We start from the raw sequence: 15887 nt of genomic DNA on the forward strand, positions 1-15887 counted from the left end.
TTCAAAAATTCTCAATACTGCCCCCTAGCCCAAACAACATTCACAGTGTAGTTTGGAAAAACCCTAGGCTTTCTCCAAAAGCTAATTGGAATCAGGAGTCTGCCAACCTGGAGTACAATCATTGACACGAGATTGGAGATGTTAGTTAGAGCTGCCCTGCCCTATAAAAACACTCACAAAATGTGAGTTTGCTATTCACAATAAGCATTGCCTGATGTGAACCATGCCTCAAACAAAAGAGATCTCAGAAGACCCAAGATTAAGAAAAGTTGACTTGCATAAAGCTGGAAAGGGTTACAAAAGTATCTCTAAAAGCCTTGATGTTCATCAGTCCACGGTTAGAGGAGTGGCCGCCCCGCGAAGAGGACTGCAAGAGTACAGTGCAGAATGCTCAATGTTAAGAAGAAACTTAGAGTGTCAGCTACGGACTTAAAGACATCTCTGGAACATGCTTACATCTCTGTTGACAAGTCTGTGATACGTAAAATAGTAAACAAGAATGGTGTTCATGGGAGGACAACACGGAAGAAGACACTGCTGTCCAAAAAAAACATTGTTGCACACATTGAAGTTAACAAAAGAGCATCTGGGTGTTCCACAGCGCTACTGGCAACATTTTCTGTGGACAGATGAAACTAAAGTTTAGTTGTTTAGAAGGAACACACATCACTATGTGCGGAGAAAAAAAAGGCACAGCACATCAACATCAATCTCATCTCAACTGTAAAGTATGGTGATGGGAGCATCATGGTTTGGAGCTGCTTTGCTGCCTCAGGGCCTGGACAGCTTGCTGTCAATGACGAAAAAATGTATTCCAAAGTTTATCAAGACATTTTGCATGAGAATGTAAGGCTATCTGTCCGCCAATTGAAGCTCAACAGAAGTTGGGTGATGCAACAGGATAACGACCCAAAACACAGATGTAAATTAACAACAGAATGGCTTCACAGAAGAAAATATGCCTTCTGGAGTGGTCCAGTCAGAGTCCTGACCTCAACCCAATTGAGATGCTGTGGCATGACCTCGAGGGCGGTTCACACCAGACATCCCAAGAATATTGCTGAACGGTCCAACATTCCTCCTGACCGCTGTGCAGGTCTGATCCGCAACTACAGAACACTTTGGTTGAGGTTATTGCTGCCAAAGTAGGGTGAACCAGTTATTAAAACCAAGGGTTCACATACTTTTTCCACCCTGCACTGTGAATGTTTATACGGTGTGTTCAATAAAGACATGAAAGCATATAATTGTTTGTGTGTTATTAATTAAAACATCTTTGTGATCGGTGTCCCTTCCAAGGGACGGTTGAGCTAATGTAGGCTAATGCAATTAGCATGAGGTTGTAAGTAACAAGAACATTTTCCAGGACATAGACATATCTGATATTTGCAGAAAGCTTAAATTCTTGTTAATCTAACTGCACTGTCCAATTTACAGTAGCTATTACAGTGAAATAATACCATGCTATTGTTTGAGGAGAGTGCACAGTTTTGAACATGAAAAGCTATTAATAAACAAATTAGGCACATTTGGGAAGTCTTGATACAACATTTTGAACAGAAATACAATGGTTCATTGGATCAGTCTAAAACGTTGCACATACACTGCTGCCATCTAGTGAAATTGCAGCTGGGCTGGAATAATACCTTATCGCCTTTCAAAGATGATTGTACAAAAAAATACAAAATAATTATTTCTATGTATTATCTTTTACCAGATCTATTGTGTTATATTCTCCTACATTCCTTTCACATTTCCACAAACTTCAAAGTGTTTCCTTTCAAATGGTACCAAGAATATGCATATCCTTGCTTCATGGCCTGAGTTACAGGCAGTTATATTTGGGTATGTCATTTTAGGCGAAAATTGAAAAAAAGGGGCTGTGTTGTGAATTAGACTCCAGGTAATATCAAAGGGTTCAAATACTTTTTCTTTCCACTGTAGTACATTCTATGGATGATCTTAAACTGCAGCCATTTATGTCTGAGATGATATGAACATGACAGGGCATATCTGTATCCATTCATCATCATCAATAGTGTCTCCCTGGTCTTCCCACATTTTTATTTTACATGTTTTGTGTCATCGTGAAAAGCTACTATCAACCCATGATACAGTTTGGAAATCAACTTGAGGTTTGTCTAACTGCTTTAAAATCATTTTAATCTTGAAGCTTCTTGCCTGTCCAGTGTTTGCTGCACTGAGAGAGTAAAGTGTTGCATCTGCAAAAGTTCCCCTCTGCGCAGTCACAGACTGGTCTTCCCTGACTGCCTGACCCTGATGAGACCCCTGTCACCATCTGATACTGCTCAGATGAGGCATGACAAAGAATTACCTTGGTGTACATTTATACATTATATTATCCAAGAAAACAATCAATGGTTCAATAATTGAAATTACCATTATTCCCAGATCACACTGTAGCCTACCCATCAACTCAAGATGGAACTTTGTATCTGTTCACTAATTGTTATAATATATTGCAAAATTCACCTGAGCTCCATCGACTGGTCTTCCCTGGCTGTCTGACCTTGCTGGGACACCTGTCACCATCTGATCCTGCTAAGACATGATGAGCATAGTGTTGTGTACTGACTGTGCACCATGACAGTGATGCCTGTAGAGCTGTTTATACTGTGTCAGTGTGAAAAGTAGTGAATTAGCTAGGGAAACTGACAGATCAATAACGTTACATTGCTATACTGACTAATAACAACTCACATTACGGTGAAATGTATTGCTGTTTAATAGTTTAGCCGCTTGTTTCATTGTTTGATTCAGGTCTAGTGTGACTGAGGCAAAAATAATAGCTAAAGTTAGTGAACTAGCAAGCTAACGTTTGCCAACTTTTGCCTAGCTCTAGCTAATGGTACATCATAACATTTACTTCGGTATACAGAGCAAAACGGGCTGTGATGTTTTTGTTGTTGTTGCTGTTTATCCTATTTGGTTTTTCATTCAAAATGTTCAAAAATCAAACCTATTAATTGAAGTAAAATTATTGTAAGAAATTGTGATTAATATTTCTCTCTGAAACATGTGTGCCACAATTAAAATCAAGTATATTCACATTCATATTTTACGTTTTTAAGTTCACCTGAGTGATTAGGAACACTTAATAAGTGGTGAGCCATGACTTTCTGTTTCACTGGGGTATAAATATGAGGACATACAGTTTCCATATTTCTGCATCTGTAACGGCCGTCGTAGGAAGTGGACCAAGGCGCAGCGGGTATGTGAATGCTCATATTTATTTTATGATGAACACTATACAAAAACAACAAAACAAAACCGCAACCGCCAGCTAAACAGTCATGCAGGCTACACACAGCTATGCACAAACAACCTCCCACAATTCCCATGACAAACACACCCCTATACATAGGACCTTCAATCAGAGGCAACGAGGAACAGCTGCCTCCAATTGAAGGCCCAATCCCAATTAACTAAACATAGAAATATATAGACTAGACTGAACATAGAAATACACTAACATAGAACATAGACCAAAACCCCGGAATACTCTAAACAAACCCTCCTCTACATAAACACACACCCCGAACCACATAAAACAAATACCCCCCTTCCACGTCCTGACCAAACTACAATAACAAATGACCCCTTACTGTTCAGAACGTGACAGTATCACTATGGGAAATACCCGAGAATACAGTAATGATGTGCAACAAAAGGTTGTTGAGCTGCACAAATCAGGAAATGGCTATTAAAAAATAGCTAAATGGTTGAAAATGCCTATTTGTTGAATAATAGTGAAAACTATGAAATAACACACCTCAAAACAATGAAATAACACATGGAATCATGTAGTAACCTAAAAAGTGTTAAACAAATCTAAATATATTTTATATTTGAGATTCTTCAAACTAGCCACCCTTTGCCTTGATGACAGCTTTGCACACTATTGGCATTCTCTCAACCAGCTTCATGAGGTAGTCATCTGGAACGCATTTCAATTAACAGGTGTGCCTTTTTAAAAGTTAATTTGTGCAATTTCTTTCCTTCCTGCGTTTGAGCCAATCAGTTTTGTTGTAACAAGGTAGGGTCGGTATACAGAAGATATCCCTATCTGGTAAAAGACCAAGTCCATATTATGGCAAGAACAGCTAAAATAAGTGAAGAGAAATTACAGTCCATCATTACCTTTAGACATGAAAGTCAGTCAATCCGGAAAATTTCAAGAACTTGAAAGTTTCTTCAAGTGCAGTCGCAAAACCATCAAGCGCTATGACGAAACTGGCCCTCATGAGGACCACCACAGGAAAGGAAGACCCGGAGTTACCTCTGCTGTAGAGGGTAAGTTCATTAGAGTTACCAGGCTCAGAAATTGGCAATAAACTGCACCTCAGATTGCAGCCCAAATAAATGCTTCACAGAGTTCAAGTGACAGACATATCTCAACAATAACTGTTCAGAGGAGACTGTGTGAATCAGGCCTTCATGGTCGAATTGCTGCAACAACAAAAAACCTACTAAAGGACACCAATAAGAAGAAGAGACTTGCTTGGGCCAAGAAACTCCAGCAATGGGCATTAGAGATTTTTGGTTCCAACCGTCATGTCTTTGAGAGACGCAGAGTAGGTGTACGGATGATCTCCGCATGTGTTGGTCCCACTGTGAAGCATGGAGGAGGTGTGATGCTGTGGGGGTGCTTTGCTGGTGACACTGTCTTTGACTTATTTAGAATTCAAGGCACACTTGACCAGCATTGCTACCACAGCATTCTGCAGCGATACACCATCCCATCTGGTTTGCGCTTAGTGGGACTATCATTTGTTTTTCAATGACCCAAAACACACCTCCAGGCTGTGTAAGGGATATTTCCCCAATAATGAGAGTGATGGAATACTGCATCAGATGGCCTGGCCTTCACATTTACCCGACCTCAACCCAATTGAGATGGTTTGGATTGAGTTGGACCGCAGAGTTTAGGAAAAGCAGTCAACAAGTGCTCAGCATATGTGGGAACTCCTTCCAGACTGTTGGAAAAGCATTCCAGGTGACTACCTCATGAAGCTGGTTGAGAGAATGCCAATAGTGTGCAAAGCTGTCTTCAAGGCAAAGGGTGGCTACTTTGAAGAATCTAAAGTCTAAAATATATTTTTATATGTTGAACACTTTTTTGGTTACTACATGATTCCATATGTGTTATTATTCTACAATGTAGAACATAGTAAAAATGTAGAAAATCCATTGACTGAGTAGGTGTGTCCAAACGTTTGACTGGTACTGTATATTTGAGAAAAAATATTTGTTTTATGATAAGCATGTATTTTTTCTTTCAATTATTTTGCTTTAATTAAAGGTTGGATTTGTGTGAATTTATTTAATGAAAGAACAAGAGGATAAACAATAAAGACGTTTTTTTTCACTGCCCATTTTGCTCAGATTTACCAAGGGTGACAAAATTAGTGGAGAGCACTGAATATATTGTATCTGTCTCTAACTATATAAACAATTTAAATTCATGCCGCTGGCTTTAGCCAGTACAAAGATATTTTGGCCAGTTCTGAAGTTATATGTTGCTGTAACAAGTCATGCATGCGAAGAGCTTTTGTCGTCTTTTGTCCTGGTCAATTTTGACTAAGATTAATGTGTTTCTCTATTTTGTTGTAAACCTACTGTATGTTCTGACCGTTATAATGCGTGAACACGTTTTTTTGTGGTTATGTTGATTATTAAACATAGTCCTACAGCCTAACATAACAGTTTGAGGTGTTTTCTGACACTTGCAAAATTGTGGCAGCTAGATGCAATGGTGTTTTTTTTTCAAAATACATGTGTTTTAACAATTTATTAAACAGTGTATAAAGCTATGGTCTAACCTTTGTTTTTGTATGTCAGTGTTTGCTTATCCTGGATGAGCAGGAAAACAAATAGACATAGAGAAACACAGAGCACCATGTCATTGGTGGGCTGGTTTCCCGGACACAAATGAAGAATGAACATTTTCATTGAAAGTGTTTTTTAGTCAAGGACCAGTTTGACAAAATTGATGAATCTCTAATCAACTGTCAATCTCTGCTAGCTACGAGATCTATTCTAAATCAGCATCAGTCAGGCTTCAGACCAAGGCATAGCACCATCTCAGCAACATCACTGGTTTTAAATGAAGCAGTGGTGGAAAAGGTACCGAATTGTCATCACTTAAGTAAAAGTACAGATACTTTAATAGAAAATGAGTAAAAGTCTAAAAGTATTTGGTTTGAAATATACTTAAGTATCAAAAGTAAATCTAATTTCTAAAATATACTTAAGTATCAAAAGTAAAACTATAAATAATTCCAAATTCTTTATATTGAGCAAACCAGACAGCATAATTTTCTTGTTTATTTTATTTTATGGATAGCCAGGGGCACGCTCCAACACTCAGACATCATTTACAAAGGAAGTATGTGTTTAGTTAGTCATTAGATCAGAGGCAGTAGGGATGACCAGGGTTGTTCTCTTGGTAAGTGTGTGAATTTGATAATTTTGTCCTGATCTCAAAATGTAAAGAGTAATTTTGGGTGTCAGGAAAAATGTATGGAGTAAAAAGTATATCATTTTCTTTGGGAATGTAGTGAAGTAAAAGTAAAAGATGTCAGAAATGTAAATAATCAAGTAAAGTACAGATACCCCAAAAAACTACTTTTAATAGCACTTTGAAGTATTTTATTAAGTGGTAAATTGTTTGGATCAGGGTTAATTTCATCAACAAGAATATTCGCCAAACACTGGCTAAATAGACCAAGAACAAACTATAGGCTCAAATATTTTTCATTTCAGTTTACTAAAACGAAACTTGACTAAATTATCTCTGCTACTAAAACCGGACTGCTAAATAGACTGGACAATAGTTTTTGGAGAGATTGAGAGCTTTTCTGTGTCTGCACAGGGACAGTTCTGTTTAGCAGAAGGAAAGACGTCACAGCCTACTATACATCAGCTGGTGAGCTGCAGGTGAGCAAACTATGAGTGTGGGCAGAAAGGCAGACAGATTCTACTCTGATTATCGGCTACACGACTCGTGCAGTTGACTCTCTCTTTGCCTGGATAAGAAACACAAGCTGCTTTACGAAATTAAAAACAATAGCAGCATTGATTTAAATAGTGATGTAAAAGTCCAGCTATGTTTTTCTCTTTCTTGAGTATAGAAGTAGGTTGTCTTTGAGTTTCTAGTCTCGCTCAATTCTCTCACTTTCCCCATTGCATTTCCCAGGTTCGGTGAAGCCAAGTCTCACTCTTTTCCTCAGAGAAAACAGCTTGGTTGTAGCTTTTACGGTTCAAAAGATACGACCCGTAATACCGGCGCTACGTTTTAGTGGGCCTCATTTTCATTTTTAAATTAGACATAAGAGCTACCAGACCCGATCACAGGGATGACTAACTAGAAATCCCGTTGATCACTACGGAATTAAGTAAATCTGCATTCAGTTTTTTTGCGGCCCATATATGGAATGATCTGCAGAGCTCTCTGCACTGTGAATGTCTGGTGCCTCTAGGGCAGTTCAGGCATATTTTGTATAATTTGTGCACATGCAGGGCTTTCTTGCAAAATAGGTTTTGGTCTCAATGGAACTTGCCTCTTAAAATAAAAGTTAAAAAAAAAGAAAGTAATAAAGGATTGTTTTTTTCTTTGTCACAATGATGGCATTTCAGTTATTGTGCCTTTAACAGCAGAATAAGAATGTGTTTACTTAATTTCAGTGTGTAGAACCTAAAACAGTTATTCAGCTGTCCCCATAGGATAACCCTTTGAAGAACCATTTTTGGTTTCAGGCAGAACCCTTTTGGGTTCCACGTAGAACCCTTACCCCAGGGGCCCCTACATGGAACTCAAAAGGGTTCAACCTGAAACCAAAAATGCTTTTTATCTAGAACCAAAAAGGGGACATGGGGACAGCCGAAGAACCCTTTTGGAACCATTTTCTGTAAGGGTGTATACTTTCTTTCCTAACCGTCACCATCACATCAGGCCTTTACAGTTTTGCAAGAATGGACCGAGTAAGAGGCCGAGGGAAAGGACAAAGGAGAGGTAGAGGGGCCCATAGATGAAGAGGGGTTTAGATGTGTGGAGGTGGAACGTTTATGATTACCGTCCACATGACCAGATGTCCCTCCTAGATACAATGAATTCCGGTTATACGGCAATCACTGAAGAGGACTGCCAAGCGTGGATGCACCATGCAAGGAGATGTTTTCCTCACTGCATTTTACGGGAAAACATCCAGTGTGATGTTGATGAAAACATGTGGCCTGATAGACAAGAACAAATGGACTGAATGTGGTGTATAATGTATTGGTGTTGCCTTTTTTACATTGCTTTGTTTTTGCAGTGATTTGTTAGCTTGCTGTATTTTATTTTTATTCTCTGTATATACTGTACAGCATCATTGAATTTGTGAAGGACAACATGGTAAAAGGTCAAATAAAGCCTTTTGTTTCTGGATATTCATGCTCTTCAGTGACATTCTTTCTGCATTGGTCATCTTTGATAAAATCATTTTAGGAAAAATAATACATCCCGTGCTTTGATATGTTTACATGACTTTATGGTGCATACTATAATTATAGTATCAACAAATGGCACATAAATATGAAAGAGGGTAAACCATGTTAGAGTATATTGATAGTTTAGTTCGTATTTATTGGGCTATTGTGTAACGATTTATTGAAATAACTTTTCAATAGATTACAAGTTGTATGTTTTGATGGAGGTAGTTGATTTTGTTTCATGTATTTCATATTTTGAGTCTTAATGCATTTTGCAAATTAAATGTGTAATTTTGGCCAACGTGTTTCAGTTTTTACGGCTGCATGTTGATTGTTTATAAAATGTTAATTCTGTTTGGACACATTTTATCAAGAAATTGAGAAAAACTGTAATTTGCTACATTGCTATATTATTAGAGAAGAACTATGATATTTAAGTCAATGTGTTGAATATTGAGTCTCTCTTTCTCTCCACAGTACTCTGCTCAGCCCAGCATTCAGCCCATTCAGAGACTCGGCAGGTGAATGGCATCGTGGGAACGTTTCTCTCTTTTCCAGAAAGGGTGTTGAAGTCTGGCAATTTACTTTATGGAGACCTTGGCAATATTGCACAGGTGTACCCTGTTAAACAAAGTAATACCAACCTTGTGAAGAGATTTAAAGACCGCCTTCACTGGAACAATGTTACTGGATTCTTCACTTTGTCGGACCTACAAATAGATGATTCTGGGGTTTATACCTTGGAGAATGCAGATGAAGATGAAGGGAAGACGACACATACATTTCAGCTTACTGTGTACTGTAAGTGTGTGTGTGTGCTGTAAATTACAAGTCATTAAAGCGGCAATCAGCAGTAGAAACCATACTAAAGCTGTCGCCTTTTGGCTTGCTAAAAAGTTGAGGGATCGGTCTGGAGAAATGTAACCACTCTCAAATTCAGACAGAGCTGTGGATACAAGGACTGATCAGCCATTGTATAAAAATGATAGTTTTTAGATAAACTCAGCAAAAAATTTACGTCCCTTTTTCAGGACCCTGTCTTTCAAAGATAATTCGTAAAAATCCAAATAACTTCACAGATCTTCATTGTAAAGGGTTTAAACACTGTTTCCCATACTTGTTCAATGAACCATAAACAATTCATGAACATGCACCTGTGGAACGGTTGTTAAGACAGTAACAGCTTACAGACGTTAGTCAATTAAGGTCACAGTTATGAAAACTTAGGACACTAAAGAGGACTTTCTACTGACTCTGAAAAACACCAAAAGAAAGATGCCCAGCGTCCGTGCTCATCTGTGTGAATGTGCCTTAGGCATGCTGCAAGGAGGCATGAGGACTGCAGATGTGGCCAGGGCAATAATTGCAATGTCCGTACTGCGAGACGCCTAAGACAGCGCTACAGGGAGACAGGACAGACAGCTGATCGTCCTTGCAGTGGCAGACCACGTGTAACAACACCTGCACAGGATCGGTACATCGGAACTTCACACCTGCGGGACAGGTACAGGATGGCAAAAAAAAATGCCCGAGTTGCACCAGGAACGCACAACCCCTCCATCAGTGCTTAGACTGTCAGCAATAGGCTGAGAGAGGCTGAACTGAGGGCTTGTAGGCCTGTTGTAAGGCAGGTCCTCACCAAACATCACCGGCAACAACGTCGCCTATGGGCACAAACCCACCGTCGCTGGACCAGACAGGACTGGCAAAAAGTGCTCTTCACTGACTAGTCGCAGTTTTGTCTCACCAGGGGTGATGGTCGGATTCGTGTTTATCGTCGAAGGAATGAGCGTTACACCGAGGCCTGTACTCGGGAGCGCGATCGATTTGGAGGTTGAGGGTCCATCATGGTCTGGGGCGGTGTGTCACAGCATCATCGGACTGAGCTTGTCGTCATTGCAAGCAATCTCAACGCTGTGCGTTACAGGGAAGACATCCTCCTCCCTCATGTGGTGACCTTCCTGCAGGCTCGTCCTGACATGACCATCCAACATGACAATGCCACCAGCCATACTGCTCGTTCTGTGCGTGATGTCCTGCAAGACAGGAATGTCAGTGTTCTGCCATGGCCAGCGAAGAGCCCGGATCTCAATCACATTGAGCACGTCTGGGACCTGTTGGATCGGGGGGTGAGGGCTAGGGCCATTCCCCCCAGAAATGTCCGGGAACTTGCAGGTGCCTTGGTGGAAGAGTGGGGTAATATCTCACAGCAAGAACTGGCAAATCTGGTGCAGTCCATGAGGAGGAGATGCACTGTAGTACTTAATGCAGCTGGTGGCCCCACCAGATACTGACTGTTACTTTTGATTTTGACCCCCCCTTTGTATAGGGACACATTATTCCATTTATGTTAGTCACATGTCTGTGGAACTTATGTCTCAGTTGTTGAATCTTGTTATGTTCATACAATTATTTACACATGTTAAGTTTGCTGAAAATAAACGCAGATGACAGTGAGAGGATGTAGCAACTGGTCTTTGCTACTTTAAAGATAAGTTCCATTTCACTAACTCCAATTTATTCATTATTTCTCTTCCAGATGTTCTGTCCAAACCTCAGGTGACGGTCCATGATAACATCTCCTGTACAGTGGTGTGTTCTGTGGAGAACGGGAGAGAGGTGACCCTGTCCTGGTACAAAGGAGGGGAGATACTCAACCAGACCAGCAGTCCTGACCTCAACATCACCCTCTCTCTACCTCTCAAGGTGGATGAACAGAACAGAGACTCTTACAGATGTGAGGCTGCCAACCCAGTCAGCAAGGAGTCTGCTGATGTTCCAAATTCTTGTATAGAGAGTGATCCCTCCAAGGTGACAGGTAAAAACATGTACAGTATCAATGTTACATTGCAGATATCCAGACAATACCAACTTCTATATGAAACAATAAGTATGGTAGAGCTCATTTTATGAAACACAATGTTTTAATTAAAATATAGTTGCTATCTTTTTACTTCAGATGGTGATGAGAGGACTCGAGGTTCTCTTATTATTGCTGTAATCTGCGTTCTGGTTGCTTCAGGACTTGTTGGTCTTGCAATCTATCTTAAGAAGAGAAACAGACACTCACATGCAGGTATTTAGCTTTTAACGGGGAGAGGTCATTCTCCTTGTCAAAGTCAAAACATGTTCTGCACAACCTTTTTTAATTATCATGGATAGTGTTTTGCAAAAGGTAGGAAATGTTTGCCTGAACAACGGATGCAGGTCAAATGAAGTGGCGTATCTTCCACACTTCCTCTGCTTGGTCAGACAGTTGCATTATCTCAGACCACTTCTCTAAATGTTGAAAAAGCAGAAGGTGCACACACACAAGCACACTCTGACAATCATTACTTTATAGCTTCTCTGGTGCCAAAACGATAGCTAGCACAGACACAGGAATCCATAGTAACATGAGTTCTTAGTGTTCTTTGTGCATATCTGTCAGTTACTCCCACCCACACTGTATATTTCATTTCCTTTATTTGCCTTTATAGACTCACCTGAAAGAAAGCAAGATGACATTCAGTATGCAGAGATAACTCACATTAAACCAGCAGGTAACCAGGTTAGTAATAATGCTACAGGCTGATAAACATAGGAGATGTAATACAGCAGCTTTAGCAGCCCTCATGGCTACAACTGTAGGCTTTAGCTCTGTGCCAGTGGGTTAATTTGGTCTTGAGTTGCACAGACCACCTGAGTTTGATAACCGGCCTGATGTCATTGCAACCAGTTTTGCCCATATGAAATGTTTGGGTTGCACAATGAGAAGCCACACTGCATATTGTACATACAGTACCAGTCAAATGTTTGGACACACCTACCCGTTCAACTGGTATCACAACTGCAGACCACGTGTAACCATACCAGCCCAGGATCTCCACATCAGGCTTCTTCACCTGCAGGTCTTCTGGGAGGGTTGGGGGTGTGGGGGGACATGGCTCCTAAGTGGGTGGACCTATGCCCTCCCTGGCCCAACCATTGCTGCTCCCTTGCCCAGTCATGTGAAATCCATAGATTAATTTATTTCAGTTGAGTGATGTCCTTTTATGAACTGTAATTCAGTAAAATCTTTGAAATTGTTGCATGTTGCATTTCTATTTTTGTTCAGTATAGTAATATTCTTGTGTCTTTTACAGTATTTGCCAAGTCAGTGGACTTAAGCTTGGCTTCATGGTTCCTCCCACTAGATTTAGGAATGGTTCTAGATGTGTTGACTGTTGAGTTACCTACTGCAGATCAATGAGAATAGACGACAGAGCATCAGACTTGTCTTGTTTCCTTCTTCTGGTACAAAGTATCTAATAACGAAACATATTATCCTTTTTTCTTTCCTACCCCCCTCTTTCCTTGTCCATCTCAATTCTTTCCTCCCTATCTCCCTCCCTCTCCCTGTCTAGGAGGAGCGGACAGGTATACAAGGACTGGAGTCGCTTACAGACAACCCTAACCTGACGTTAGTTTATGATACACTCCAGTTACATCGCATGGCTGCCAGCGAGGATGTTAACACTTCATGAAGGAGCAAAACAGGAAGGTTCTGAGAGGGAGACGTGATAATTCACATCCAAGAGAAGGCGTTACATCCTAAAGAGGACGTTAAGACAAAATTATAGTCAATATCCATTTTAGAAAACTTAATGGAGGCACAGTTGTTCCTGGAGAAAATGTCCATTTATCCATTGTGCTGTTGTTATCATTTCAAACTTCCTTTGTTGGTCATTCTCACAGTCTTTTGTTGAATTGGGGCCTCGATGAGATTTACTGATAAAGACAAATTCAATAGCTATGCCTAGGGTTATTAGTAGGGTGATCCCTCTTTTCAAGTGCCCATTGTCCCAATGTATAGGTTAAAACAAATGGAACCTCTTTTAATACAATTCACTAGTGTGTTATCTATGCTATTGCTGTGCCAAAGCTTATTTCAGTACTGTCTGTTCTGTTGTTTAAATGTAGGTGCCTCCCCTGTATCTTTTTATAGCTGGTCATTGTTTAGCTTGCCAGTGGATAGCAGCTGTGTACATAAAAAGCAGATGTTTGGTGAGATAAAGCCACCTACTCCTCAGCACAATGGCTATTAGGCTACGTTGGAAACCACCATGTACGTTGGAAACCACCATATAGATTCTGTTGAAACATTTCTGAGTGGTAGATCTTGATTTGCCTTTTGACTCAGAAAGTGTTCTTGGTTGACATTTTACTCTTATTGCTTTTCACAAAATGCAGTCGTGATTAAGTGTAGTTCAGATCTTGCTTTGGCAACAACTGTGTTCATGCAGTTTGAATGTATGAAATCAACAGTTTAGTTTATTATGATGGACCCTTTATTGCTTGTCCTTATCTACACAGTATTTAGCTCATCATATCTTAAGAATACAATCACTCGGGACTCCCGAGTGGCGCAGTAGTCTAAGGCACTGCATCGCTGTGCTAGCTGCGATCCAGGATCTCCACTAGAGATCCTGGTTCGAGCCCAGGCTCTATCACAGCCAGCCACGACCAGGAGACCCATGGTGCACAATTGCTCTAGCGACTTCTGTGGCGGGCCGGGCGCAATGTACGCTGACACAGTCGCCAGGCGTACACATTGGTGCGGCTGGCTTCCGGATTAAGCGGTCATTGTGTCAAGAAGCAGTGTGACTTGGCTGGGTTGTGTTTCGGAGGACACACGTCCCTTGACCTTCATCTCTCCCGAGTCCGTACGGGTGGTGTATATTTACAAATAAAATAGAATACAATTACTCCCTCCTGCACACTCCTGCAGACATTCCTTCTATTAGAGCATTTTGTGCTCCACCTACATCAGCCCAAATATATAACTGTGAAAAAATACCAAATCTACTGATACCATAGTGAGTTGTTGCACTGGAGGCCATTACATTTCTATTTCAGAGTAGTTATTGAGACTGAATATTAAGATAATATAATTCGCATTTCACTATTCTAAAATAAGCTTATGACTTATTCAAAGTGTTAGATTTGTTTACTGAGCTTTTTTTTTACCTGAGTTTCAATATATTACGTCAGACTTACCTATACATTCCATTTAAAAGTATACAATCTTTGATATTTCCTAATGTTAAATAGTCGTCAATCCCCCACACATGCTTGAAAAATATACTTACCTTATCACAACCCACAATATGATTTAATTTTACTCCATTGTTTATATTTTTGTTGTCATTAGAATTTTTGGAAACAAAGATTGTAATGCTACAGCATACCTGTAAAAAAATTTCAGTCCTTGCAACCATAGCTACGTTCAAGAGTTTGAGATTGGCAATGTTTCTCCAGAGACACACAACCTCTAGATTCTGGTTTTAATGTTTACCCTAGATATTTTGTGTGTATGTATTGATATGTAGGCTACGTGTCCCTTTTTTTATTGATGTAGTTCTGTCCTTGAGCTGTTCTTGTCTATTAATGTTCTGTACCATGTCATGTTTGTGTGGACCACAGGAAGAGTAGCTGCTGCTTTTGCAACAGCTAATGGGGATCCTAATAAAATACCAAATGTAGCCTACTTCTAGGGTCTAGGAGAGACCACTGTAATTGTTGGGGTTTTTTCAAGTGTGTTTCTCTATTTATTGAGTTTAAGTGTATTTGGGATGTTTTGTCCTGTTACTTTTAATGCCAGGCAGCTGTACATTTCTAATATTAAAAGAATGATGACTAATCCTCTTACATTTCAAGTATTGCTTTCAAGGAAACAATGTGTTTTTCTTCTAATGTATTTTTCTCATCTAGTGGTTGAATGTTTTTATATTTTAATATACTGTACTGTACATACTACACTATTTTGTACTCTGAGCCAGTGTACTGTATATTGTAAGTGTAACTTAAATCATGTGTCAGTAAAATGTTCTCAAATGGTTCCCTTTCTATGCTTTTACATTTGGACTGTGGTCATGCATTATTGTGCCAAATTATTATATTTTCTACAAAAACATGTCTTGTAAATTATGACATGCCCATGATGTTTTATCACATTTTGGTCAGAAAACATGGGTGCCTCAGTTATCATTCTGTGTATTTATGTGATGTATTTTTCTACAAAGGTCAGACTGCGTAATGCTGTGACTCCAGTGTTTTGTTACAGGAAATTAGCAACATTACTGTATAAAAAACAGATTAGGTGTACACTCTTTCAGTCTGCAGCAGCATGGACAAGGTATTGAGTACCTTTACATTTTAACTTTGATTCCTGATCTTTAGCATTATGGTCAGTGTGAAGAACTCCCTTTGGCTCCCCCTAAAACAGATGTTTCTGCAGCACACACTGACAACCCTTCCTTCTGGTGCAGAGGGGTCTGGTTGTTGAACTTTTTCACAAGACCATATGCATTATTAAGTGTATAAAATATATGTAGTGAACAAAGTGAAAGCCAAATTAAGTAGAGCCTCTACGT

General features: G+C 39.8%; 1 protein-coding gene across 4 annotated transcripts in view; it reads left to right on the forward strand.

Moving 5' to 3' along the window:
- LOC115191978 (hepatocyte cell adhesion molecule-like) overlaps positions 1–15368 on the forward strand; it is a 54929-nt gene extending 39561 nt beyond the window's left edge. The window contains exons 2-6 of one of the 4 annotated variants that reach the window (XM_029750055.1): positions 8971–9294; positions 11033–11311; positions 11453–11569; positions 11973–12043; positions 12879–15368. In XM_029750055.1, coding sequence (XP_029605915.1) covers positions 8971–9294; positions 11033–11311; positions 11453–11569; positions 11973–12043; positions 12879–12998 — 911 coding nt within the window. In that variant the 3' untranslated portion in view covers positions 12999–15368. The remainder of the gene's footprint in view (positions 1–8970; positions 9295–11032; positions 11312–11452; positions 11570–11972; positions 12044–12878) is intronic. The other 3 variants (XM_029750054.1, XM_029750056.1, XM_029750057.1) reach the window with 3 other exon arrangements.
- Positions 15369–15887: the final 519 nt, after the last annotated feature.

Source organism: Salmo trutta, chromosome 4 (genome assembly GCF_901001165.1).
Source record: "Salmo trutta chromosome 4, fSalTru1.1, whole genome shotgun sequence".
NCBI classification, from domain to species: Eukaryota; Metazoa; Chordata; class Actinopteri; order Salmoniformes; family Salmonidae; genus Salmo; species Salmo trutta.